This window comes from Mus caroli, chromosome 2 (genome assembly GCF_900094665.2).
Source record: "Mus caroli chromosome 2, CAROLI_EIJ_v1.1, whole genome shotgun sequence".
NCBI classification, from domain to species: Eukaryota; Metazoa; Chordata; class Mammalia; order Rodentia; family Muridae; genus Mus; species Mus caroli.
Genome location: NC_034571.1, coordinates 149,417,295 through 149,442,527, shown reverse-complemented (window position 1 = coordinate 149,442,527; position 25,233 = coordinate 149,417,295). Strand labels below are relative to the sequence as shown.

General features: G+C 54.9%; 1 protein-coding gene across 6 annotated transcripts in view; it reads right to left on the bottom strand.

The window, feature by feature from the left end:
• Positions 1-2,881: 2,881 nt before the first annotated feature.
• Positions 2,882-25,233, bottom strand: part of Src (SRC proto-oncogene, non-receptor tyrosine kinase) — a 49,431-nt gene continuing 27,079 nt past the window's right edge. For 3 of the 6 annotated variants that reach the window (XM_029474463.1, XM_029474462.1, XM_029474464.1), the window contains exons 3-16: positions 18,955-19,131; positions 17,186-17,440; positions 15,924-16,023; positions 15,696-15,713; positions 12,566-12,598; positions 11,735-11,833; positions 11,461-11,564; positions 9,843-9,992; positions 8,596-8,751; positions 7,075-7,254; positions 6,110-6,186; positions 5,417-5,570; positions 5,178-5,309; positions 2,882-4,947 (exon numbers count right to left, since the gene is read on the bottom strand). In XM_029474463.1, coding sequence (XP_029330323.1) covers positions 4,739-4,947; positions 5,178-5,309; positions 5,417-5,570; positions 6,110-6,186; positions 7,075-7,254; positions 8,596-8,751; positions 9,843-9,992; positions 11,461-11,564; positions 11,735-11,833; positions 12,566-12,598; positions 15,696-15,713; positions 15,924-16,023; positions 17,186-17,432 — 1,659 coding nt within the window. In that variant the 5' untranslated portion in view covers positions 17,433-17,440; positions 18,955-19,131 and the 3' untranslated portion in view covers positions 2,882-4,738. The remainder of the gene's footprint in view (positions 4,948-5,177; positions 5,310-5,416; positions 5,571-6,109; positions 6,187-7,074; positions 7,255-8,595; positions 8,752-9,842; positions 9,993-11,460; positions 11,565-11,734; positions 11,834-12,565; positions 12,599-15,695; positions 15,714-15,923; positions 16,024-17,185; positions 17,441-18,954; positions 19,132-25,233) is intronic. The other 3 variants (XM_029474465.1, XM_029474466.1, XM_029474467.1) reach the window with 3 other exon arrangements.

Below are 25,233 nucleotides of genomic sequence, written 5' to 3'. Positions count from 1 at the left end.
TCACACACAAACACACACACAGACACATGCTCACACCCATACACACACACTGACACATGCTCACACACAAACACACACACTGACACATGCTCACATACAAACACGCACACTGACACATGCCCACACACAAGCACACACAGACAACCCCACGGGTAATCAGACTTTTACTTCCCTGAAGTTCTACTCTACCATCCAGACAAGCTCTGGAGGGCCTGTCTCTATTCTCCTGAGGCCTGGGGACTTCTGCATCTGTCCTGTCTTGTCATTTAAACAGAAGGTGGTTGGTGGGCCCAGCTTGTTTTCTAGCCCCTAAGTCACTCCCATTGGGGACGCCATACAAATCTGTCAAGGGAACAAATGAATGGACTGAGGGAGGGAATGGATGAAACAATGTTCCCAGCACATTAGAGGAAGAAGGGAGGGTGAAGAGAGCGTCCAGGGTTTGCAGATTATAAAAACAGAGGGGAAGGGGGGCACGGAGGGAAGCCCACACATCTGGAATAATCAGGATGGAGAGGGAGACCTGGAAGCCGACAGGAAATGGGTGAGTGAAGCCCCCCTAACTCACACCAAGCACACACACATGCATGCACACAGTCTGTAAAAGCTGTAAAAGCTGACATGACCGAAACTGGGCAGCTCCCTGGAGACAGAGGAAGGAAGAGTGGACAGGGGCCTCTGTCTGCCCCTTTCCCTCCTTCACACACACAGCTGGGTAGGAATAGCCGCTCCACTGTTAATGTTTTCAGGAGAACTATGGGAGTAAAAGGAAACAACGCCCCCCACCCCGCTCCCCCCGGCTGGGGGGTCCAGCCGATGGCAGTGACCCCCCAGAGCCGGAGCTAGGAGAGAGGGAAGGAGGAGGCATCAAGGGGCAGGGGGTTGAAGAGCTTTGCAGAAACCCAGGCCTGCAGGTTAGAAGACAGGATAGGGACTGGGGCTGGGGCTGGGGCCACCCCTTGCAGACCAGCAGACATCAAAGCCATGTGCATTGTCTGTGATATGAATGAATGAATGAATGAATGAATGGGAAAAAGACAGACCTGCTGGGATTGGGGGGCGGGGAGAGACAGAGAGAGAGACAGAAAAACAGAGCCAGAGAGATGTCTCTCTCTCACACACATACATACACCCGGAGTATGGTGTATGAAACAAACAAAAGAAAATGGGACACAGGACTTTTTTTTTTTTTAGGGTTTCTCTGTGTGGCCCTGGCTAGCCTTGAACTTGCTCTGTATGTAGACGAGGTTGGCCTCGAACTCAATAGAGCTCTGCCTACCTTGGCCTCCCGAGTGCTGGGAACACAATGTGCACTACCACCTTCCAGCAGACACAGGACTTCAACACCAGCAATGAAGAGGCAGAGGGGGACAGAAAGGTGGAGAGCGTGCCAATGGGTGTCCAAGATCAGAGTGGACAGCCCTGAAAACAGACATACAGGTAACAGTACACAGACTGTGCAGGTCGCATCTGTGTATTTAGGAACACACACACACACAATTATAGAAAATAGTGGCTATGAGTTTGAGAGCAGGGAGACCACTGTATCCCCCACTGGAAGGCAGGAGCACACAGAAGGCAGGCTGACTTGCGAGCCACAGTAGTTTCTATACCACCACACAAGCACACATGGAGGGGCTGCAGCAGTGCTGAGCCCAGCCTGAAACTCTGGTCCGAGTTTTTCTATGAAGGAACTGAGGGCCAGCAGCTCAATTGTGATCCAGTACACAGGACCCAAGGGACAGAGACAAAGAGACCCAAGAGACAAGGGTGAGCGCCTAGACACTGCACACACCCTGGGGAGATGCCCTGCCAACGGGACAGGAGGGACAGATGAATCTGGGGTACAAGTGATTTTTGGCTTCAGTTTTTCCTTGTCTGTGCCTTTCTGAATTGTCCTACGCTACAAGAAGAAAGACACATTATTCTTCCACAGGGAAATGTTTTCCTGGAAGAAAAATGTATGCAAAGTGGAAGCAAACCCAACAGAAAGGGCCCCAGGGTCCTGGCCCTGAAGCAGGTCAGGGAAACAACTGAAGGCCAGGCTGAGCCGCGGCTCCTTGCACCTGTCCCCGTCTCTCACAGGCAGGGCCCTGCGAAAGCAGTTACCACGAGACAGAGTGAGGAACTGGAAACCAGAGAAGGAATTGGTGGGGAGAGAGAAGTGACCACTGCCTCCCTTCCCTGCACAGACAACTCCCATGGGTTGGGTCTGGGTGCATCTCACCCAGCCCCCCAGCACCTGGTCCAGGGGATGGAGCTCGGTGTAAACAGCTATGACATGACAGTTCTTGACAATTCCGGAGCTTAGAGAAAACTTGCATGGCCTTCTATGGCCTCTGACGGGTTTTGAAGGTTGAATGGGAGTTTGTAGCTTGTGAGAGATAGATTTTTCAGAGTCGAACAAGCCCCGTCCCTGAATATGAAGCTGGAGATGTGTGAGAACTATGGGAGGAGAGACTGAGAGTGGGAAGGGAAAGTTAGAGAGAACACTGCATGGGGGTAGATAGGAACTCTCCACGCAGCACACACAGCTCACCTGGACCACCCCACCCCGCCTACACACACACACACACACACACACACACACACCCCACACCACAGCCTTGGAGATTACCCAGGAACACATTCCATGCATGCTGGGCAGTTCTGCTCCATCCTGCCAGGGGCCCGCATCTCACAAACATTCTTGCCCTGGACTCGGTGCCTCCTCCAGATCCTCAAGTAAGTGCCGACATGCTGCATCTGCCCCATCTGATCAGTTCCAGGCCCAGAAGCCACTAGCTGCAGGGGTCAAGAACCCTGACTGCCGGCTTCCCTTACATCCACCACTCTTCTTATTCCCCCACACAGTCGATGTCCAATAAACTGCTGACCAAACTGAGGTCTGTTTGTGTTTAATCAGACAGTATGCAAAATATGTACAACAAATCTGGGTCCCCCTCCCCCAAGCCTGGGCATGGAATGTGGGATCCCCAGGCCCTGCCCAGAGCTGGGGGGGGTGTCCCCAAGGCCTCTGCATAGTCATCTGAAATCTACAAAACACTGTTAAAAAGAAAGAAAAAAAGAAAACCAGACAGTTGAGGCCACCTTACACAAAGGTCCTTGGGCAGCTGGAGTCGGGCAGGGAGAACCGGGTGGCAAGCTCAGGCTCGCCAGGAGCACGGGGAGAATATGGGAGTAAAGTGGAACTGTCAGGGCAGGCCCTGCTTGGCATCCTTCCCTGCAAACACGGCCTGGCTGGCTCGGGTCCCCGGCAGCGGGGACATTATTGCTGTGATGGGGCAATGGGTGAAATGGTCTGGGATAGAGTAGGGATGTTCTTACACGTTAAATATGGACACAAGGGAAGACACACAGGCACACATATGTGTACACACACACAAACACACACACATAGGGGCCCTTGGTTGAGATGCCACAAATCATCAACTGCCCACCTTACAGACAGGGACACTGAGGCAGAGAGAAGCCACCACATAGCCTAAGGGCTGAGCAGAGGAGCCAGGGGCCAGACAGTCAGCTGTCTGCTGTTCCAGGGCCCCCTTAGATGCCCAGCTATGGATCTATCAATACGGGGGGGGAGGGGGGACAGAGCAATGACAGAGGCCAGTCACGGGCAGAGAGTACAGCTCAGAGAGGGCGGGGTCAGTGTTGGTACACAGCAGTAAGGACCCTCGTCTCCTTTCCCCGGCTAAGGACCTCCCCTCCCTCCCTGAGTTAGGGAGTCCTGGCATGGGCAGGAGAGCAAGGGCCGGGTGTTGAAATGATCAGGACAAATGAGGAGCAGGACTCCACACCCCTTAGCTCTTCCTCTTCTACTTGACTGCCTCTGCAGCCTGAGAGCTCACTCCACCCCAGCCCACCAGCACTGTGACGAACAGAAGCCTGTTCCACACCACCACTTTCTACCCCTCACTCCTGGCTCAGTCTCCTGCTTGCCTCTTCCCCCGGGATAGACCCATGAGCATCAGAGGCAGCAGAACCCTGCCGACTTGAAGCCACTCTCAGGCCCCACCCTGCCCCCTGCCTTGGAGAACAGTTCTCGTTAGTTCCTGAGGAACAAAAGGAGCACCAGGTGCCAAGCCCACCTCAACCCTAAACTGCCCTTGGTCTTGGGCAAGTCACAACCCCTCCTGGATTCAGTTTTTTCCAACAGAGAAATGGGGGCAATGTGTTGGTGATCTCAAGGGTCCCTTGTGGAGGACGGGGCTGAGGGGTGCTCACTCTGACACTTACCCCAACTGGTGTTGGGCCTTGGGCTGCCTGAGAGCCATGGAAGAAGGTTCTAGACCCAGCATTCCACCCAGAAGCCTCCAACAAGGATGGCCAGGGGCAGGAAGTACGTATAGCCAAGGCCTGGGCCTCATTCCTCTTTGGAAAGGCTCTCTGGCCGGCTTGAAACAGACCCAGGGTGAAGAAAGTGGGGCGGTGCCAGGTGAGCAGAGTGGGTTGAGGCTGGAAAACCACCCCCAGCTCTGCTGTCACAAGTGTCCTGCGAGAAGCAGGCTAACTCCAGAGAGAATGCACAGAGAGAGCCTGTGGCCATGGCAGGCGTGGGACAGTCACTGTACCAGCCTCCACCTGTCCTTCCAGGCTGCCCCATCCCTGAAGCCCTTCCATGCTCCAAAAGGGGCATCGCCGAGGCAACACAGCCCCAGAGAGAGGATAAAGGGAGGCAGGTGCATTGGAGGCAACACCCAGAAGCCTAGAGGTGACAGTTCTGAGCACACAGTCCCTATAGGTTCTCCCCGGGCTGGTACTGTGGCTCAGTGGACGTAAAGTAGTCTTCCAGGAAGGCCTGCAGGTACTCGAAGGTGGGCCGCTCCTCGGGCTCCTTCCGCCAGCACTGGCACATGAGGTCATGCAGGGACTCGGGGCACTCGGGGGGACAAGGCATCCGGTAGCCCCGCTCCACCTGGTCCAGAACCTCACGGTTCACCATCCCTATGAACAGAGAGGGCAATGAAGAGATGGCTCCAGAGACCGACACAGCCTAGATAGCCTTGACCCTATGGTGTACAGAACCCCGCCTCTGAGGCTGAGTCCTGACCAGGGGCAGCCTGCAATCAGAGATCAGCTTGGAAAGAGGAAGCCCGGGGGATGGCGTGTTGGTTGGGGGAGGGTGAGACTTGCCCCCAGGGCCAAGGTGAGGGACACAGGTATAGCCTCCTCACCAGGATAGGGCACTCTTCCCTTAGTGGTGAGCTCGGTCAGCAGAATCCCAAAGGACCACACATCCGACTTGATGGTGAACCTGCCGTACAGAGCAGCTTCAGGGGCGGTCCACTTGATGGGGAATTTGGCACCTACAAGCAAGAAAGCACAGGCTATCACTACCAGTCTGCCGCAGGAGCATGACTCTCACTTCCACCTGACAGATGGATACCATCGGATAACCCCCAGGCACCCCCACCTTGCCGGGCTGTGTATTCGTTGTCTTCTATGAGCCGGGCCAACCCAAAGTCGGCCACTTTGCACACCAGGTTCTCCCCTACTAGGATATTGGCGGCTCGGAGGTCCCGGTGCACATAGTTCATCCGCTCCACATAGGCCATGCCTGAAGCGATCTGTGGAGACAGAGAGCCTGGCTCAGGGGCTAACCCACACCGTCCCAGTGCTGTAAGCCGGTGTCTCAGGCTAGCTACTCCTGAGGATAGAAGGACATCCAAACACTCTGCCCACCTCGCGTCCTTTCAAGCAAGGAACTTCATTCAGCTTATAATAAACAGCATTGGCTTGAAAAGGTAGAGCAGAGCTCAGTGGGAGAGGGGACAGCAAAGGGCAATTGGGGAAGGGGGGCACAATAAGACGCAGCCAGGCGGGCAGGCAAGTATATACAAAAGAGGCCCCAGATGACCCATAGACACAGATGCGTGCCAGGTCCTGCCTGTTATCCCAAGACCCCTCTCTGTCCCTCGGTTTCCTCATCTAGCAAATGGAAGTAATAAATTTTAAACTTTTAATATTTTATTTTTATTCTTAATTATGAGTATGTGCCTCTGATTCCCAGGCGCCTGCCGGGTGAGACTCTGGTGTAATGAAAGCAGGCCTCCTGAAGGGGGCGCACTGAGCCCGAGAGCCAAAGGTGTAGGAAGAGGAGACTCACCTGAGCAGACATGTCCACCAGCTGGGGTAGCCGCAAATATTTGCCCGTTTCCCCCTTGAGAAAGTCCAGCAGACTCCCTGGAGAGAGAGAGATCCAGCTCTAGCCTTGCCTGGGTCTCCCTGTGCAGGAAACTGTGGCTTCCAGACCTTGGCCAGGGCTGCTCAAAGGCCAAGACTCCAGGGAGCTAGATCAAGGAATCCTACTGGGCCCTTGGAGTAAGTGGGGTAGGGAGGAGGTCAGGCAGACACAACAGGGGGTGATAAGATGCAAAAGATCATGTGCAAAGCCCAAGACAAACAGGTTTATCAGGACCAAACCCAGCTAGCCAGTGGCTGCCTGAGGCTGAAGCTGGATGGAGAGTCACAGCACTAAGGACAGCAGGGAACTCTGGGGTAGGTAATGTGGATGCTATACATATATTTTTGTTTTGAGACAGGGTCTCAAGCAACCCACTCTATAGGCTGACCTTGAGCTCCTGGTCCTCCTACCTCTACCTCCCCGGTGCCGCCGGGATTACAGGTGTGTGCCTAATTCTTGCAGTACTGGGGATCAAACCTAAGGCCAAACCCAGGGCCTTGTGCAAGCTAGGCAAGCACTCTACCAACCCAGCTACAACCCCAGCCCCACACTGCTGTTTACCAAGACAGAGACAGTCCTGCTATGTACCCAGCCTGGCCTCAAACTCACGATCTCCTGCCTCAACCCCTGGGCACTGAGATTACAGGTGTGTGCCACCAAACCATCAACAACAGGGATGGTGACAGTGGGAAAGGACAAAAGAAGCCGTCTTTTAGAAAACAAAACAAAACAAAACACTAGATTTGTTATTATTTACGAAAAGAGAGAGGCAGTCAGTCCCTGATGTAGCGGTCCACTCATTGGGGTGGTTTGGGGTAAGAAGTAAGTTGCCCTCGGCCCGCCCTGTGTGGGCACCTGACAAAGGTCACCCCGGGCTCAGACCTTACCCTTGTTCATGTACTCTGTCACAATGTAAATGGGTTCTTCTGACACCACAGCATACAGCTGCACCAGTTTCTCGTGCCTCAGTTTCTTCATGACTTGGGCCTCCTGCAGGAAGGCCTCTGGGGACATGGTGCCTGGCTTCAGGGTTTTGATGGCAACCCTCGTGGTGCCGTTCCAAGTCCCTGTCGGGGAGAGACGTGGGAACATGAGCACAGGCCATCATTCTATTGCACCGGGGCCACCCAGGCGAGTCCACACGAGTGCCTGTCTCAATCTCTGCCTCTGAACTCATGGCATGGGCTTCTGGCAAGGCCAGACTTCCCACTTATAAAATAGGCTCAGGGAATGGAGCCCCGTCCCAGGGCTGTGAACTGTGTGTGTGTCCGGAGCCTGCTCACAAAGTGACCGCTACTAGGATGTTGACTGCTTAGGACAGGACAGGAAGCCGAACAGCAGCCTGATGGGTGGGTACTCAGTACCCCAGGCACCAGCAACCACAGCATGGGACAGAGGAGGGAGAGGGCTGTGTCTGGGGTCACTGGGGGCAAGAGGTCAGCTCAGTGCCTGTGCTGCATTAGGCAGGGAGACTGGGTAGCTTTCTAGCTGTCTCAGGTCAGGCTGGATGCCCTGATTCCCGGTGGTTGCTGGTCTTTGCAGAGCTCAGGGGAAAGGTGGGAAGCCCTCAGATCCCCACCACATACCAAGAATTATAGATGAGGCTGAGAAAGACCAAGGCCGTGGCTCACTCAGGTTCTGCCCAAACCCTCCTTTTGGTCTCAACTTAAAAGCTGGCTTCTCCCTCTGCCCTTCCTACTCACAGCCCAAGACTTCCCTTGCCTACCTGACCCGGCCCCTCCAGTGCCCTCTGAAAGCCACTACAGCCCCATGGTCCCCCTCTACTCGTGGGTGGGTGGGTAGAAGCAGCCATGGCAGGGAGCCTGGGTTTGGCTAAGGCAGCTCGATGCCCTAGGGGCCTCTCGATGGCTGCACAATTAGACAGGAAACTGAACACTGACTTCCCACCACTCCCTCTGCACAGCACAGCGCTGTCTCTTTCTGTGCTGAACTAATATGCAGATGCCCCTTGAAGCTTGGCATCAGCCCCTTCTTCACATCGGGAGGCTGAGGCTTGGCGTGAGACCTGACCACACTCACTCAGGCCCTTGAGGACCGTGGTGCCCAGTCCCCAGGTGCGGCTGGTATACAGATGCCCTAGTCTTCATCTTCAGCAGCATGGGCTACAAGGAGTCAGGAGCCCACCTCAGTGCTGACCCTGGTGAGTCATATCGTGGGGTGGGGGGGACAGGGAGTGGAGTGAGAGACTGGAAGTGAGCCAAGTATGTTACATGTGGGGTTCAAAGTGTCACAGGAAAACAATTGTAACAAGTGTAACAATTTGTACAGTTAATGTTCAACAATAAAATGAAAAACAGCCCAGTTGTTCAGTAGAGACAATTAAAGAGAGGGACTCAGGGTCTTTGAGCTACCTAGCTGGGATGGGGACAGGGGCATGTGTTCCTTACCCATCCACACCTCTCCGAAGCAACCCTGGCCCAGCTTGACCTCCAGCCGCAGGGACTCCCGGGGGATCTCCCACGCATCCTTGGCCAATCCCTGGGTCTGAGGCTTGGATGTGGGACACACAGTAGTGAGGCGGTGACACAGGCCATCAGCATGTTCTGGAGATGGAGGCAGGGAATGGGGCTCAGGTAGGGTCCCACAGCAAGCTGGCTTCCCTGTCCTGTGTGTACGGCTCTATGTATTGGCTCTGGGGTCAGGCAGACACCCTCCTGTAGACCTCTTTTCCCCAGGGCCCTGCGGCACAAAAGTCACCTGCTCAAATCACTCATTGGTTCAGTTACCTGTCAGATTTGAGCGTATCAGAACTAGTGTGGAACAGGTGTGAGAGTCTGCCCTAGGGAGGCCACACCCCGACTCCAGTCACCTAGCAAGATCTCAGGACACAGATGAAACAGGATATTTGGGAGGGGGAAGTCAAGCAGGCTTTAGGAATTCTTTGGGAGCCCTGGAAGGCATTCCAGAGGAAGAGGTCCCTGGCCTGGATCTGAGGGATAACTAGGAGGCACCCCACCCATACAGCACATCGCCTGTGCCAGAGCCCAAGACAAGATCGGCTGTGGGGTTGGAAGAGGTGCCGGGAGGTGAGAAGCTGTCGATGCGGTTGGAGGAACTGGAGGTGAAGGCATGGAGCAACCTTTAGCCACCTGGGCTTGGGGCCTTGGGACGGTATCATAAGGTTCTGTGGTAGCCCTGGAGGATTTGGTCTGGGAACCAGATGATCCCCAGAGCATCAGCAGACGGACAGAGGGGCAGCTAGTCCTAGAGAGGCTGAGGCCCAGGCCAAGGAGGCGGCTCAAGTAGCTACACCTGAAACAGCCACGCACAGAAGAGCCCACACCAACCCATCACTGCACACGGCCCGCAGCCCAGCTCCAGCCCGCTCTGCCATTCTCTATCAAAGAAGCCTCCCCCTCCTTCTCTCCCAGGAACCGGTTCAGACCAGTCTTAGGGCTGCAGAAACAATCAACACCAGCCTCTGGCCCCTCCCTTCTAGCGTGCTCAAGGCAGGCCCCCTCCTCACCGGCCAGCTGCAGAGGAAGGAGAAGAGGGGGGCTGGGCAGGGAGCAAGGGAAGAAGGGAGGAGATGGAGGAGAGGCAGGGAGGGAAGAGGCATCCTAGGGGTGAGGAGGCTCGGCAGACACCCTGCTCCCCTGGGCGAGTCCCCACACGGCCGGCTGGGGACACTCACTGGAGTAGTAAGCCACGAGCTGCTGCAGGCTGTTGAACTGGGTGCGGGAGGTGATGTAGAACCCGCCGCTGTCCAGCTTGCGGATCTTGTAGTGTTTCACATTTAGGCCCTTGGCATTGTCGAAGTCGGATACAGAGAGGCAGTAGGCACCTGTGGGTAGGCAGGGAGGAGACCCCTGAGGTACCCTGCTAGTGCGTTCCTTGCTTGAGGAACTGACTTAGTCCCACTCTCTTTCAGCCCCTAGTGTGCCGAGAGGAGCAGGGCAGCCATGTAGGCACAAAACCCCAATGGCAGAGATGTCTCTGAGCCTGCGCCTCACAGCCCTGGTAAGACATCTGAATCCCAAGGTGCTCACAACTGTGTGACCCTGACAAGTCGCTGCTTGCCCTCTGTTTCCTCCCTGCACAATGAGACAACCGTGAAGATTCACACGGTACTCAGCAAGCACTCCATAAATGCTGGCCCTCTCCAGGTATAGCCACCTTGTGCCTGCCTGTCCTGTTCTGCCTACTGGACACCAGCTGAGCAGACAGGAGTAGCGGCTGGCTGTGTGGACCTGTGAGTAATTAGTCCAGGGCAGGAGGTACATCCTGAGTGGCCTCTCTGGAGCCTAGAAAACCTGCAGCTGAGAATGACCTGAACGGAAACCTTTGTTAACTAAAGCCTGCATAGCCTCAGCCTTGGGGAGGCAGGCGGGCGGGGTGCAGGGGCCAGCGGCCTGCCACGTAGCTGGCAGTTCTGAGTGGAAGGACTGCCCACCACTCACTGAGGAGGCCCCTGGAGCTCCACTGGACGTCAATATGATCTTCTGGTAACATAAGTGAGTCAGGGAGAACTAGGCCTGGGACCCATCCTAACCTGTCTCAAGGCAACCCTTGGGAAGTCATGTTTTCTACAGACTGCCCACTTCATGTGCATACAGAAGGCTCCGCTGACGGCATACCTATGCCCAGAGGCCACATTCTCACATTTGCCCATACCCCCAAGCCCCAGGAACCAGGACCTCGCCACATTTCACTCCAGCAACACTGACCAACCCCAACAGTGAGCGAGCACACCACACCACACCACACCACACACCACCACACACACACATACACCACACCACACACACACCCATCATCCCTGTGTACTGTGCACAGCACAGGGGGGGGTGCACTTTTCCATCTCCCGCTGAGCCCCAGGCCCACAGGAAGCAGCCTGGCTTGGTTGCCATGGTGATGGGCTAGGAGAAAGGGCAGAAACAGCAAAGATGGTGTGGGGGAAGGGCAAGGCCAGAAAAGGCCCCTGGGAAAGGGAAAGGGGAAACAGGGGGGCATATGGCTCCTGTTCCCATCTGCAAAACATATCCACAGCTGTGTCACACTCCTGGTAAACTGTACCCACTCTCCATGTGAGAAACTGAGGCCGGAGGAAGCCTCAGCTTGCGTGTCCTGTCCACCTCTGGATCACTCAGTCTTCCTCAAGTGCCACCTTAACTTTAATTCCTGTTACCTCCTCCACTGCAAGGCTCTCCCCTCCCCATCCCATGTACCAAACTCCTATTCACTCTCCAATACCCAGCTCAAGTAATACCCTCAAAGCTGAGCTCTGCCAGCCACCGTGCACTCAGGCATACCTTTTGTGGTCTCACTCTCCCTCACGAGGAAGGTACCTCTCGGGTTCTCGGCGTTGAGCAGCAGCCGCTCTGATTCCCGTCTAGTGATCTTGCCAAAGTACCACCTGGGGTGGGAGGGACAAGGCTGTGACTGTCGGCCAGGGTTTGCTGCCCACAGTGCTGGCCCTGGGTACTGAGACCTCAGTGTGGCCAGCCTTCTACCCACACGGGCCCACGAGGGACTCGGTACTAGAAGTGGCGGTGACAGCGGACCATAGCCGAACAACATACTCACTCCTCAGCCTGGATGGAGTCGGAGGGCGCCACATAGTTGCTGGGGATGTAACCGGTCTGTCCCGTGCTCAGCGAGTGTGCCAACCACCAGTCTCCCTCTCTGAGCAGGAGGGAGGGAGCAAAGAATGAGGTCACCGGGGGAGCGGGGTCGGTAACCCTGACCTCCCCAGGTACACGGCCAGGCTCCGCAGCAGAGGAAGCTGAGCCAGCCTGCGTACACAGCAAGCCAGCAGGAACTGGCCTGGAACGTCCACCTCCATACTGACATACTGCAGAGGGATGCCACCTAAAACCTCAGCAGAACTGAGCCCCATGCACCCCAGACTGAAGTGTCCAGAAGCGCAGAGTGGCCTGCAGGTGCCTTAGGAGAAAGGAAGGGAGGAAGCTCGCTGTCTGGGGCAGGGATGGGAGAAGCAGAGTTTACACGAGATAAATGCCACATTAGACCTTCAAAGTCTTCCCAAGCCCTGAGAGCCTGGATGCCCGATGGAGACAAGGGCTGGCGCTTCTGGCCTGGCAATAGTTCAGGCCCATCCCTTCAAACAACAGTACGTGCCCCTGTTCCAAACCATAGCTCACACCTAAAAGTCCTTAACCAAAACCTACAGGCTTCCTCCTGCAGCCTAGCCCTGTCTGGGGAAAGTGAAGCCAGAGAGAACTGGGCCATGCCCAAAGTCACACAGCAAGTCATGGGGAATGAGGTGGCCGAGCCCCAGTGCTCTTACACTAACTGCCCCAGGAAGAAGGGGAGGAGGGAGGAGGGCAGGAAGGAGGAGGGATCCCAGCAGGTTCGGGCTCTGGGCCTGGGCAGGAGGGGCAGGGGCTGAAGTACCTTTGCAGCCATCTGAATGTGAACCAGGTCTGGCTGGAGCAGGGGTCCAGAGACAGAGGAGGGAGGAGCAAGCGAGAGCCCGACAGGAGAGAAGAGGCAGAGATGGGGGTGGTGAGAGGCCGTGGCAGGGGGCCGAGGGAGAGAGCGAGAGAGCCAGGCAGTGCTGGGGACACTGGTGATAGGGTCCAGGGGGCAGCCAGAGACCTCACATCCAAAGCAACCAAAGGGGACAGGGAAAAGGTTGGAGGTTTGAGGGAAGATCGGAGAACGAGGCCTGGGAGCTAGGGTCCAGCCCTTCCCACACCCCCAGTACAGACGGGAAGACCGAGGCTGGTGAAGCGAAGGGCTCTGTGCAAGGTCACACAGCCAAGCCAGGTGCCTCCCTGTGGGTACCACGAGGCTCAATGGCTCTGCAGCTCTTCATGCAAAGCTTGGGGGGCACACAACATGGAAGTCAAATTAGTCAGCTGGTGACCTTGTCCCTGCCTTGACCCTGAGAAGACACACAGCATTCCCACCCTGGCCTTGAGTCACACAGCCCCGACTTGAATGCACTGGAGATCTGGGCACATGTTTGCCCAGCTTCACAGATGGGGAAGTCAAGGCCAGGAGCAAGCAGAGCTGGGAGGCTTGAAGGATGGGCTGGAGACCGGGTGAGCATCAGACCCTGGCTAATGCTGGGCCAGAGGGGTCCCTTCTAGGTGGACATGAGCAGTGAAGAGGGTGTGAGTGGAGCCATGAGGGACATACACACAGGCAAGGTGCAAGCTCACCCCTGCCCCAAAGCTCCATCCTCACTTGGTGTACATACATTTTCCTCTGGTTTGACCCCCAAGATCATCCAACAGGAAAGAAGGCGAGACCCCCACCCTGGCTGAGGAAACTACATTTGAGAGAGGTGGAAGACCCAGCCACTCTGGTAAGAAGACCAGTGTTTTCTTTATAGATTGTGGAAACTGAGGCACAGAGGAGGAGATGATTTGCCCAAAGCCACACAGCATAATCAATGGCAGAGAGAGGCTGAAATCAGGGGGTCCCTAACATTGACAGCCAAAAGCAGCAAGCTCTCCCAACCCGCAGAGCTGAGATCCCTGGAAGCCAGGAGACAGGAGGACTGGGGCAGAAGACAGTCTGTACCAGAATGGGACCCCAGTTTGACATCAGAAACCACAGAATGAGGTGGTCAAACTATAGCCAAAATGAGCAGCCTGACAGGTCCCTCCTCCCCCCAACCTTCAAAAACCTAAGCTGAGTAGTTCCTGGAGGAATACTGTGTGACCTTGGACAAACAGCATGCCCTCTCTGGGTTTTCATGGTCACATTTATAAAGGAGGCAATATTTAGTAAGTGGAGTCTGTCATGGCTTCAGACTGGGCTCAGAGCCGGGATGAACACCTAGGCTTCAGTGCACCTACCCTAGAAATGGGGCATCAATTCCCACTTCCTATGCCAAGGGTCTAGGAGGACAGCCTTGCCTCCGGTAGCCAGGAACTGGTTTGGTCAGGGGTCTGGCACTCTCCCACGCGAGGAGCCCCAGATTCTCGGCTAGGAAGAGGTGGGGGGCCATGCTGAGCTGAGAACAATGGCATTCTCCACCAGGCAGACCGGTTTGGCACCTGAACTTCTCCGAGCAGAGCAGGGAGGCCCCGGGAGGTAGCAGGTCTAACAGCCAGATCCTGGCCTCACCATTCATTCCTGTGACCCCACCACCCAGGGACCTCCAGTGGAGGAGATTCCCTTGTGATTGACTCTGGCTGCCTGGCTGTACAGGTCAAGAGAGGAGAAAGAAACTGCACCCCAAAGGTGTGGAGGCTGCTGTGACCCCAGAGTAAGACGCAGAGTCCAAGTCCCCAAGCTTTTCCTGCCTCCTGCCACTTGTGCAGAGACTCCCCACGGGGCGGGTCTCCACCAGCGGCACACACTCCGAGGTCTGTGGCCATTCCTTCTCTCACCTCTGCCTCTATCAGCCGTGTGACTCTGGGGCACCATCCTCTCAGGGCCAGGGTCACACTGCTCCTCTTCCTGGCCACCAGTACCATCAGCAGCCGGGGACAATGGGGACTCAGGGCTTCCCTTTAGGAGGGAAGGAGCAACTGGCCACTCTGGTGGGGAGGTACTAGGGAGGTCCCTTCCCCAGGGCGCCAGTTCAGGAAAAGAAGAGAAAATGCCCAGGTCCCATCCTGGGCTTGCTATCGGTAGCCACATGACCTTGGACAAGGGCCTTCCTGACTTTGAGCCTCAGTTTCCTCATTCACAAAATAGAACCAGCCCCTCCACCCCCGGGGATCAGAGATAACGAGATGCTGCCCCCACCCCACCCCGGGGATCAGAGATAACGAGATGGAGGGGTATGAATGACAGTGACCGGTGCAGAACATGGAACCTGCTCACTTTTGCCTCACACAGCGGGCATCCCCTCCCTGGATCTTGAGGACTGAATAGGAGTTCACCAGATGGATACAGGAGAAGTATTTCAGGCAAACGGAGTAGCATGCATGAGGAACAGGAGGCATGAGCAGCGAGACACGCCCAGGGAGACGGAAAGCCTACCTCTTTAGCCAGACCTTTGGGGCACTCTAATGATGGATCCTCTCTACCCTCCAGAGCAGCTCAAATCAAAGTCCCCAAGCCTTACCTGCTCCAGGGAGAGGCCTCCATAGCCCAGCACATACCTCCAACCAGCAGCTGCCCCCCCTCCCAGGGATGCTGCCCTTACCTGCTGTGACTCACTGTCCTTCCTTGGATGGATGGGCAGTCTGATAGAGACAGCCCCCTCTCCTGGGGTCATCTTGCAGGGACCCCGGCCTACTTCTATCTACCCCTGACCTGGTCTGGTGTAACCCACTCCCCACCACACTGCCTCCCTCCCTGGGCTACAGAATACACTGGGTCCTTCCTGCATGTAGCTGGCACCCAATGTGGAATCACATATCAGAACAGGGAGGAAGAGAGCTAACAGGAAGGTGTGGGGAGAAGATGGAGGGAGGGTCGGCTCATACAGGTGGGATGCAGGGTAAGCTAAAGGGACGGGGAGAGAGCTGGAAATACACAGGGGCGGTGGAGGAAGCACATGCAGAGAGCAGCCCCCAGCCTCAGCGAAGCATCCCCTCTACCTGGCCTCGGTACACACCTGACATCCACCTTCCTCCTAAGGGCCAGCGAGAGAGAAGCAGAGAGAAGGAGAGGCTGAGGCGCGGAGACAGGGCCCAGGACAAGGGAGGACACTGGTCGGGGTCTAGGGAGGGCCGCCACCCACCAAGAGCAGAAGCAGCCCTGTAGGCTCTGCACCGCCCTCTGCCGGCAGCTCTGGGTACAGACAGGCCCAAGCTCCCAGTGCAGTCCCCGCAAGGCCACTCACGTGTTATTGACAATCTGCAGCCGCTCCCCTTTCTTGAAGGACAGGTCAGTCTCTGTCCGTGACTCATAGTCATAGAGGGCCACAAAGGTGGTCACCCCACCTGCAGAGAAGGATGCGAGGTGTCAGAACCCTGCAGGGGCTGGGGTAGGCGCCGTTCTCATTCACCAGCCTGCCCCTGGGAGGGAGCTAAGTAGGCTGTGCCTCCCGGCTGGGCTGCAGACTAGGTGTTCCTTATCTAATGAGTCTACTGACACAAGCAGAAGCCCCGAGATCAGGCTCCCTTGCTCTGCACTCAGGAGCAGCACACAGAAGATGCCCCAAGCCCCACACTTAAGGGACTCTGCCTGTGTGTGTGCCTGGCAGCTCCAGGTTTCTGGCCCAAGTTTCAGGACCCTTCCCCTGATTCTCCCCTCACCCACAGCTGCTCCGTGGAATCCTGCATCCCACCCTCGGTTGCCCAAGGCTCCACAAATCCTTCTCAAATGATCGAATGGGTGTGTGGCTGCATGGCGGGAAGTGGGCTGCCTGACCAAGGGTCTCACCACAACCAAGTTCCTGTGGTGGGATGTGGAGCTGGGAACCCCTACATCCCGTGTCTGCATTCTGCATGCAAGGTGGTGCACAGGCCCATCTGAGGGGGCGAGGTTGTATGCACACCTGTATCTGTGTGTGCTTTGGCCCAGGTGTGTCTCTAGGAATTGTTGGTGTCTCCACTCAGTGTGAGTTCATGCCCAATGTGGGCATATAACATGGTTGAGTCTGGGTGGGATTTGTACGTGTGGGTGTGCAGCCATGCGTGTGGCTCTGTCTGAGCTTGGGATTTGCACGCATGGGCGTGCAGCCGTGAGTATGGCTCCGACAGAGCGTGGGATTTGCACGTGTGGGTGTATAGCCATGCATGCAGGAGCGTGAGTCACCCCCGCTCAGCCTCTGGGCGGCACGGCTGCTGCACCACGCAGCGCCAGCAGAGGGCGCAGGGGCGCACTCGGGCCATCGCACAGCAGAGCCAGGAACAAAGGCTGGGAGGAGGCGGCAGCTAGTCCGTGGCGGTCCGTCCCCTGAGGGCCTCAGGGTCCCCTCCCCTACAACCCTCTCCTTCAGAACCCGTTATATACTCTGAACCTGGGAGCCCGAAAGCGCCAGGAGCCCCGCTTTCCAGTTTACGAATCATTCCCCATTCGCAGTCTCGGGAAAACCGAGTCCCCAGAACCCAGAGAGGGTGCACCACAGCTCAGGGACACACAGCAAGGGGGAGGGCTGACCTGCCAGAGGCCCCGCCCTCTGCGGGGAGGTGACGGTGTCCGAGGAGTTGAAGCCTCCGAAGAGCTTGGGCTCGGCCGCGGGCGGCACGAAGGCGGCGCTGGGCCCGCGGTGGCCGTCGGCGGAGGCGGGCTTGCTCGGTGTCTGTGAGGCCGGGAAGGCGCCCCCTGCCCCGTGCACGTTTTCCGAGGGCTCCAGGCTGCGGCGCCGCTGGCTGGCGTCCTTGGGCTTGCTCTTGTTGCTGCCCATGGTCCTGGCTGGGGGCGACAGAAATCCCCGAGGTAGAGGAGAGCCTCTGGGAGCAGACAAGCCACCCCACCCACTTAGCGGATAGGGAAACTGAGGTCCTAAGAAGGGGACTAGCCACCCTGGGAGAACTCGTCTCAGTTGCGCCTGTAAAATGAATTGCTGGCACCTTAGGACACAGTTATGGAGAGAAGACATACCCGTCCAAAGTCCTGACTGCCAGACCCAAAGTCAGTTTCAGTCTTTCTTAGGCAGGGACACTTGAGTCCTATCTATGTCCCCAGCACATAGGAAGGGCTCACTTAAGGTTTGCTGAATGAATCCATGCCTGACAAGTCGTCTAACACTGGGAGAAGGTGCAGTACAGTACAGTGGCTTGAAGAAGGGATGGCCAGGCCTTCTGGTCACCGGACCTTTGCAAACACTATTCCCTGACAGCTTCACCTCCCAACTCAGTTTCCTTCAGCTGTCAGCTCAAAGTCACTTCCTGGGTCAGGCAGATGGCTACACAGGTAAAGGCACCTATCAGAGACACTGCTGACCTCAGTTCAATCCCCAGGACCCACATGGAAAAGAGAGGCGGGCTGGGGTTAGAGAGGTGGCTCAGCAGTTAAGAGCACGGACTGCCCTTCCAGAGGTCCTGAGTTCAAATCCCAGCAACCACATGGTGGCTCACAACCATCTGTAACAAGACCTGATTCCCTTTTCTGATGTCTGAGGACAGCTACAGTGTACTTACTTACGTATAATAAGTAAAATAAATCTTGAAAGAAAGAAAGAAAGAAAGAAAGAAAGAAAGAAAGAAAGAAAGAAAGAAAGAGGGGGGAGGGAGGAAGGAAGGAAGGAGAGGTGGAAGAAATAGTCCTGCATGCTGTCCTCTGACTTCTGACCTTCACACATGCATGGTTCACATACATGCCTCCCCATAAGCACACAGAAAGAAGAAAGAAAGAAAGAAAGAAAGAAAGAAAGAAAGAAAGAAAGAAAGAAAGAAAGAAAGAAAGAAAAGAAATTTCAAGACACATCCTTTAGGAAGGGGTCCTCAAATTCTTTCATGAACCCCCAGGCTACTGTACTGCCTTGGTTATATGTAGCCCCCTCTTTTTTTTTTTTTTTTTTTTTGAGACAGGGTTTCTCTGTATAGCCCTGGCTGTCCTGGAACTCACTTTGTAGACCAGGCTGGCCTCGAACTCAGNCACTTTGTAGACCAGGCTGGCCTCGAACTCAGAAATCTGCCTGCCTCTGCCTCCCAAGTGCTGGGATTAAAGGCGTGCGCCACCATGCCCGGCTCCCCTCTTCTTTTAATTTCTGAATTGCTCACTGGTATGCACCGAGTGAGGTATACAGCAGGTGCTTAATAAACAATCAAATGATGAGCAGGGGGAGCAAGTTTGAGAGGTCCAGGGACCTGGATACACAGAGGGACCAAGTTGAAGGCCCCATGCCACCCGATGCCTGCTACCCTCCACATCTATGCCCAACCCAGGAAGCTGGGCTGGGGCTCCCCTCTCCCATCTCTGCTCACCTGATAGGTAGCAGGGCTACCCCAGTGGATCTGGGGAGCAGTCTGGGGCCTTGGTGCAGACACCAGCTGTAGTATCCGGGGTCTTGGCCTAACGACCCTGTTCCACCTCTCCTGCTCCGTGTCCCTAGGCGAGCTGCTCGCGTTCTCTGGACCTCAACATCCGCACCTGCAGAGACACTGTAGGGTGTGAACATGAAAACCATTAGAGCTCTCACACGCTCTCACATAGAGGATCAGGATCCCGCCAAAATACCCTTTGACCTTCCCAAAGATCCTGGGAGTGAGAGGAAGTCAGATGGACGGCAGTTTGGAAGGCTCTGGAACCCAATTCCCCAGTTGTACACTGGCGTGGCTATTGTCCCCTGTACCATGTCTTTCCCTTATGTGACAGAGCCATGACAAGACCAAATGGGGCCGAAGTCCTGCACACCAGCAGTCACTGGAATGTGTTCTGGATGTGCCACCAGGGGTTGTGGAGGAACCAACCACTCTTCTGGGCTGCAGGAGGCCTTGGCACCAGACTAGATCTCTCAAAGAAAGAACCCTGACAGCTGGCTGGAGAGATGGCTCAGTGGTTAAGTGCACAGACTGCTCTTCCAGAGGTCCTGAGTTCAAATCCCAGCAACCACATGGTGGCTCATAACGATCTGTAATGCTATCTGATGCCCTCTTTACATAAAATAAAATAAATAAATCTTAAAAAAAAAAGAAAGAACCCTGACAGGAACAAGATTCTTCAGTTGTACTCGGTAGCAAGCTCTGTGGCTCCTACCCATGGGGACCCGGGTGTAGCAGTCAGTCCTATACCCTCAGAGCTGCAGACTGGGGTGTGGCTCAGGCTGATGCCCAGCCTCAGAGAATGTGGGCTGGGGAGACCTGCCCAATGGCCCCAGGGGTCACTAGATACCCCTGAGGGTCTGTCCAGGAGTGGGCATTCAGGGAAGTCCTGTTTCCATGGTAACCCATCCCTCAGGTCACAGTGTCCATCAGCACTGTCCTGAGAAGTCTGCTGACAGATGGGTTTCCCTGCAGTCCAGTCCATCCACCCCACCTCCTTGAGGCTGTATAGTTCCTGAACATCGGGTCCTTGACTTCAGAAGGACACTGAGAAACAATACAAAATATGAAAACAGATTTTAAAGTGAAACCTATTTACAAGATACAAAGAATTACTTTGCAAGAGCTTTCTCTAGAATGAACAAGAACAAAACTGTACATGCTGTGTCCCCTGTCGCTGGAGGGAATCAAGAATGGGCTCCCGGCCTGGAGAGGGAGAGCCAGACCTGAAGATATGTGTGCATCGTTTGAGGATACAGTCCCTGGGCTTGAGACCTTATACCAACCAAGGGAAGCATGCACCTCCCCAATACACAGAAGGGTAAAGTGGAGCCTTTAAGACGAAGCCAGGGGGATCTGGGCCATGGCTGCAATGCTGGCTTGTGGGGGTTGGGGGTAGGAGGTGTGGAAGAGGCTGTGGCTAATACCTGCCATGCAGACCCAGGGTGTTTGAAAAGGCGGCTAGGTCAGGGGGCAGCCCAGGAGTGGCTGCAGCAGACATTCCTCTGCACCTTCAGTGTGAGGGTGGTCAGAGACACGGGGCACATCAAGGGATTGTGGGAGAGTAAAGGAACCCTCAGCCACACTACCCGAGTCTCTCTCCAGCCAAGAGTCAGGAGTCCCAGCATATGCAGTGGATCCTGCTGATGTAGGTAAGATTCCTTCTATACAGGGGTATTTCAAATAAGGACCAAAGCTGGGCCAGCTAGATGGCTCAGCTAGCAACGACCCTGTGGAGCCTGACAACCACAGTGAAGAGGGACCCAACTCCCCAACATGCTGTGACATGCGTGTGCACACACACACACATATCAAGCACACACAACAGCAAATACTTAACTAGCAACGAACTATGGTTAAGGCCCAAGATTACACGACCTTTGAGTGTGACCGTTCTCCTTTTCCGGCTAAACCTGCCACTTTCTAAGAATCTCCATCCTTGTTTACAGTCGGAGGCCCTTGTCCACCCGCTTGGCCCACTCTGTAATCCTCCCCAGGGTGCCCACGATCACCCCAGGATCTCATCTAGGAGGGAAATGGGCTAGAAAGATGCCCTAGTAGTTTAGACAGGTTCAAACCCCAGCACCCACGTGACAAGCCTGGCATCTGGCAAATGCCTGAAACTGTGAGATGGAGGGAGCCAATGCCCTCTTTCGGCCTCCAGGGACAGGTACATGCATCTGTGCACACCTGTGCACATACATGCACACTTAAGTAAGAGATCTCCTCTTAGTGGCACAAGCCTTTAATCTGGCACTCGGGAGGCAGAGACAAGCAGATTTCTCTGAGTTCAAAGCCAGTCTGGTCTACACAGTGAGTTCAAGGCCAACCAGGTGAGACCTTATCGTAGAAAAAAGGGGGCAGGGAACAGGCAAAGTACAAGAGAGACAAACAAGGCAGGGTTCCTTAGAAACCCTTGGAACAGCATAATTCCAAAAGCCTCCAAAATCCTATACATAGCTACAGGGAAGAGACTAGGGGGCTTCCGAAGTCCCACCAGACCAGCATCTGGGGGTCCTGTCCCTTTCATATGCACCTCTCTTTCTATTAAGCCCCAGGTTTACATCTCTGTGTGTCTGTCTGTGAGTGTGTGCACACACTCAAGAGGTATGTATGCTTCTGTGTACCCAAGGGTTGCACACTTTGATGTGTGTGTTAGCGTGTGTGTGCGTGTTTCTGTGTACACAGGAGATGAACCCAGATGCTGGCATGAGGACCTTCCACAGTTGCTTCTTGACCTTATTCTTTCCCAGACCGAGCCCTACAGTCTTTTCTTTCCTTTGTCTTTTAAGTAATATTTTTAAGTGCATTAGTGTTTTGCTTGCACATATGTCTGTGTGAGGTTGTTGGATCCCCTGGAACTGGAGTTACAGGAAGTTGTAAGCTACCACGTGGGTGCTGGGAATCGAACCCAGGTCCTCTGGAAGAGCAGCCAGTGCTCTAGCCAGTGCTCTAACCACTGGGCCATTTCTTCAGCTCCCCTAAACTACCTTAATAAACTCAACTCTGCTTTATACCAACTCATCCTGGAATTCTTTTCTGCAGCTTCTTGTGAGGGGAGATTTCTAAGAACCCAGCAGGCTGCTGCAGGCTGCGGTGTGGAACCTCTGTGCACAGGTCCACAGGAAACGGATGAGAGGAACACTTGGAGGGTCTGTACCAGCCTCTGAGGATGGTAACCAGACCAAGTGGACTTGGGAACTGCTGTCTATGAGGGGGCTATGGACCAAGGTTCTTAGATCCAGGCTCCCACCCTGAACAGCACCCACAATAGACAGGTTGTTACCAGCTGTTCTGGAAACATTTGCAAGGTAAATAGAAGACTGAGCACAGCCATACAGAGCTGCACCCTGCTTAGACACTGAAAGGGTCACATTACAGCGACCACTAGGTGTCCAGGTCTAAACCCTCCAGGAGCGCTGCGCCCGACTCTAAGCTCTTTAAAAACACTGAATCCCCACAAGCATCCAGAATGTGGGTATCAACAGCATCCTTAGTTCACTGATGGGGAGGCCCAGGCACAAAGACGTTTAAGAACTTGCCCGAAGTCAGACAGCATGTAAGTTAAAAGACGAGGTTAAAAAAAGTTAAAAGTGAGGCCACAGCCACACAGGGCAAGCAGGAAAAGGGGCTGCTTGAGGGGTCTGATGGGAACTCGGGGCTCCTTAGGACCTCTCCCTCCCACTGTGTCCCGACTCCAGCAGCTGGGGAGTGCACCAACAAGGACTTTAGCAGTATTGGGGTGCGGGGGGGGGTTCATACAGGGTAAAGTAGAGGCTCTCTTTGGAGAGTGTCTCTCCTGGAACTGAGACCCAGACTTCACGCTTCCCTAGAGTAGGGGCGTGACTTCTGCCCAGTCACCGTGAGTCACCCACTTGAGGGAGCCCCCATCTCTTCCGCCACTTACAAGTTCTGAGGTAGAGATAGGTCCTTGAGGACCAAAGGGAAGCAGTGAAGAATATAAACTGAGGTCCCAAAAGGAAGGTAGCCCTTTCCCATGGGTCGGGTGCCTAACATTCCAGGACAGCAAAGGCTTCCACATTCCCTGCCACGCCCCAGCCCCAATAGACCAGGTCCTGCCTAACTCAGCATCTCCCTAACTCTGCCCTACCCCTTGCACAGCTCAGTCTTGCACCAGATACTTGCAGAACGCTGGCTCTGGGTGCTAGCTGCAGCAGCATGGAATCCTGAGGAAACTCCACCATCTTCCTCTGATGCAACATGTCTCAACCCAGCCCCATCCCTCAAGCCAGGGCTCCACCATCCTCAAAGACACAGCCATGGTGTCCCCTCATGCCCACCCTCTAAAGCCAGAGGTATCTCTACAAACCACACAAGCCTAACAGCTCGGCCCAGAAAGCCAGTAATAGCTGAGTGTGCCTCAAAGGAGTCTAAACAAACAACAGCCCGCTGGCCCTGAGGACCAGCGCCAGAGTTTAGTATAGTCTGGAAAGATGCTCCTGTCTTACTGTCAAAGTAAGGAGAAAGATGTAAAGATCACAGCCTCCTGGCAGCAGGAGCCACCACTCCTGGCATCACTGTGCCTTGTTTTCCGCATCTGCAAAGTGGGTCAGTCACACCAACCACCACAGGGTCGTCAGGTGTGGAGATAACCCAGGCGCTGGGCTCTGCTCTGGCAAGCAGGATCTACTACTGCTGTAGTATGACTGCTTTGCCCATATGTGTGTGTGCAGACAGATACACACACACACACGCACACGCACACACACTGGAGACTTAGAGAAAGTTCTGGGAGAATCCCCAAGTCTTTACAATGCTTCATCTGACAAGGGGTTGGTCGGGAAAAGGAAAGTCCCCTTTTACTTTATACCCTGCATCAGGTGACAGCTGGAAGTTGCTTTCTCATGATAATAATTATTTTCTACAGTGCCAGGGATGAAACCTGAGGTCTTGTGCTCATGAGGCAAGCAGCCAAGGACCACTGAGTACTTAAGAACACTCAGGAGTATCCCACAATCCCCTGTGGTGAGGACTAAGTGATGGCCCGGAGTCCACTGATGTGCGCTGAGTACGGCTCCCACTGCCCAGGACTCCATACTCCGTCTCTAGGTGGCTCAAAGCGGTCCTTCTCCCCTGAAGCCGTGTTTCCTCTTCTCAGGGTGAATGTAACCAGGTGTGGCGGGGCTGTGATAAAGATTTCACCGGAGTGGGGCATGGGTTTGCATCTAACTGAATCTTGCCATGGTGCTCTCGGAGATTCCCACCTTTCAAATGGGCATGGGCTGGGGTATGCATGATTCAGCAGAGGAAGCTTCCCTGTACTCATGAGCCCTCAGTTCCATCTCCAACACCACAGTAAAGACAGGCAGACAGACAGACAGACACATGCACACATCCTTCATTCATACATACATACACACATTCATACATACACACATTCATACATACACACGACTGAGGAGATTATACTAAGCCTGATATCTGGAACTAAGAGACTGTGTGACAGGGAAGAACTGGTTTCTGATGAACTCTGCTCTTACAGAGAATGGAGGAACAGTACAAGAAGGGTCGGAGGGGCCAGACACAACAAAGCTGGCGCTCACCAGGGACTCCCGACAGTCCCACAGCAATAGAGAAGCCACAACCCGGCCCACGGCAACAGAGGAAATGAAGGGTGCCAGATGTGCCTCCGAGTGCTGCCCACTACGCAGATGCCCCCACTGCCCAAGGCATCACAGGCATCAAAAGGCCTGGGGCCACAATGCCAGGGCAGGGGCCAGCTCAGCTTTGCCTAGGCACGTGGACTAGGCAGGCCTCAGTCTACCTCTCCAAAATGACATGGTAGTTTCTGCTCAAATGAGTTTGTGGTAAGGAAGACACAGGTCAGTGCTGTTTGCAAGGTGCTCAGGTGGTGGGAAGCAATTGAGACGTGCTGATATCATCATGCCTACGGAAGACCTGCCCTGACCTCTGACCTCTCTGATTGCTCTCACCATCAGACAGAGACCTCCCAATGCCTCATCAAGCACTAAGGTAAGGACAGGAAAAGAAGTCAGGATCACTGTCTGTAGACAGTATGGATGGAGGCTGGAGAGAACAAGATCTACGCTCTGTTGAGCAGAGAGAGTACTGACTCAGAGGTTAAGAGTATGCAGTGCGCCGGGCGGTGGTGGCGCACGCCTTTAATCCCAGCACTGGGGAGGCAGAGACAGGCGGATTTCTGAGTTCAAGGCCAGCCTGGTCTACAAAGTGAGTTCCAGG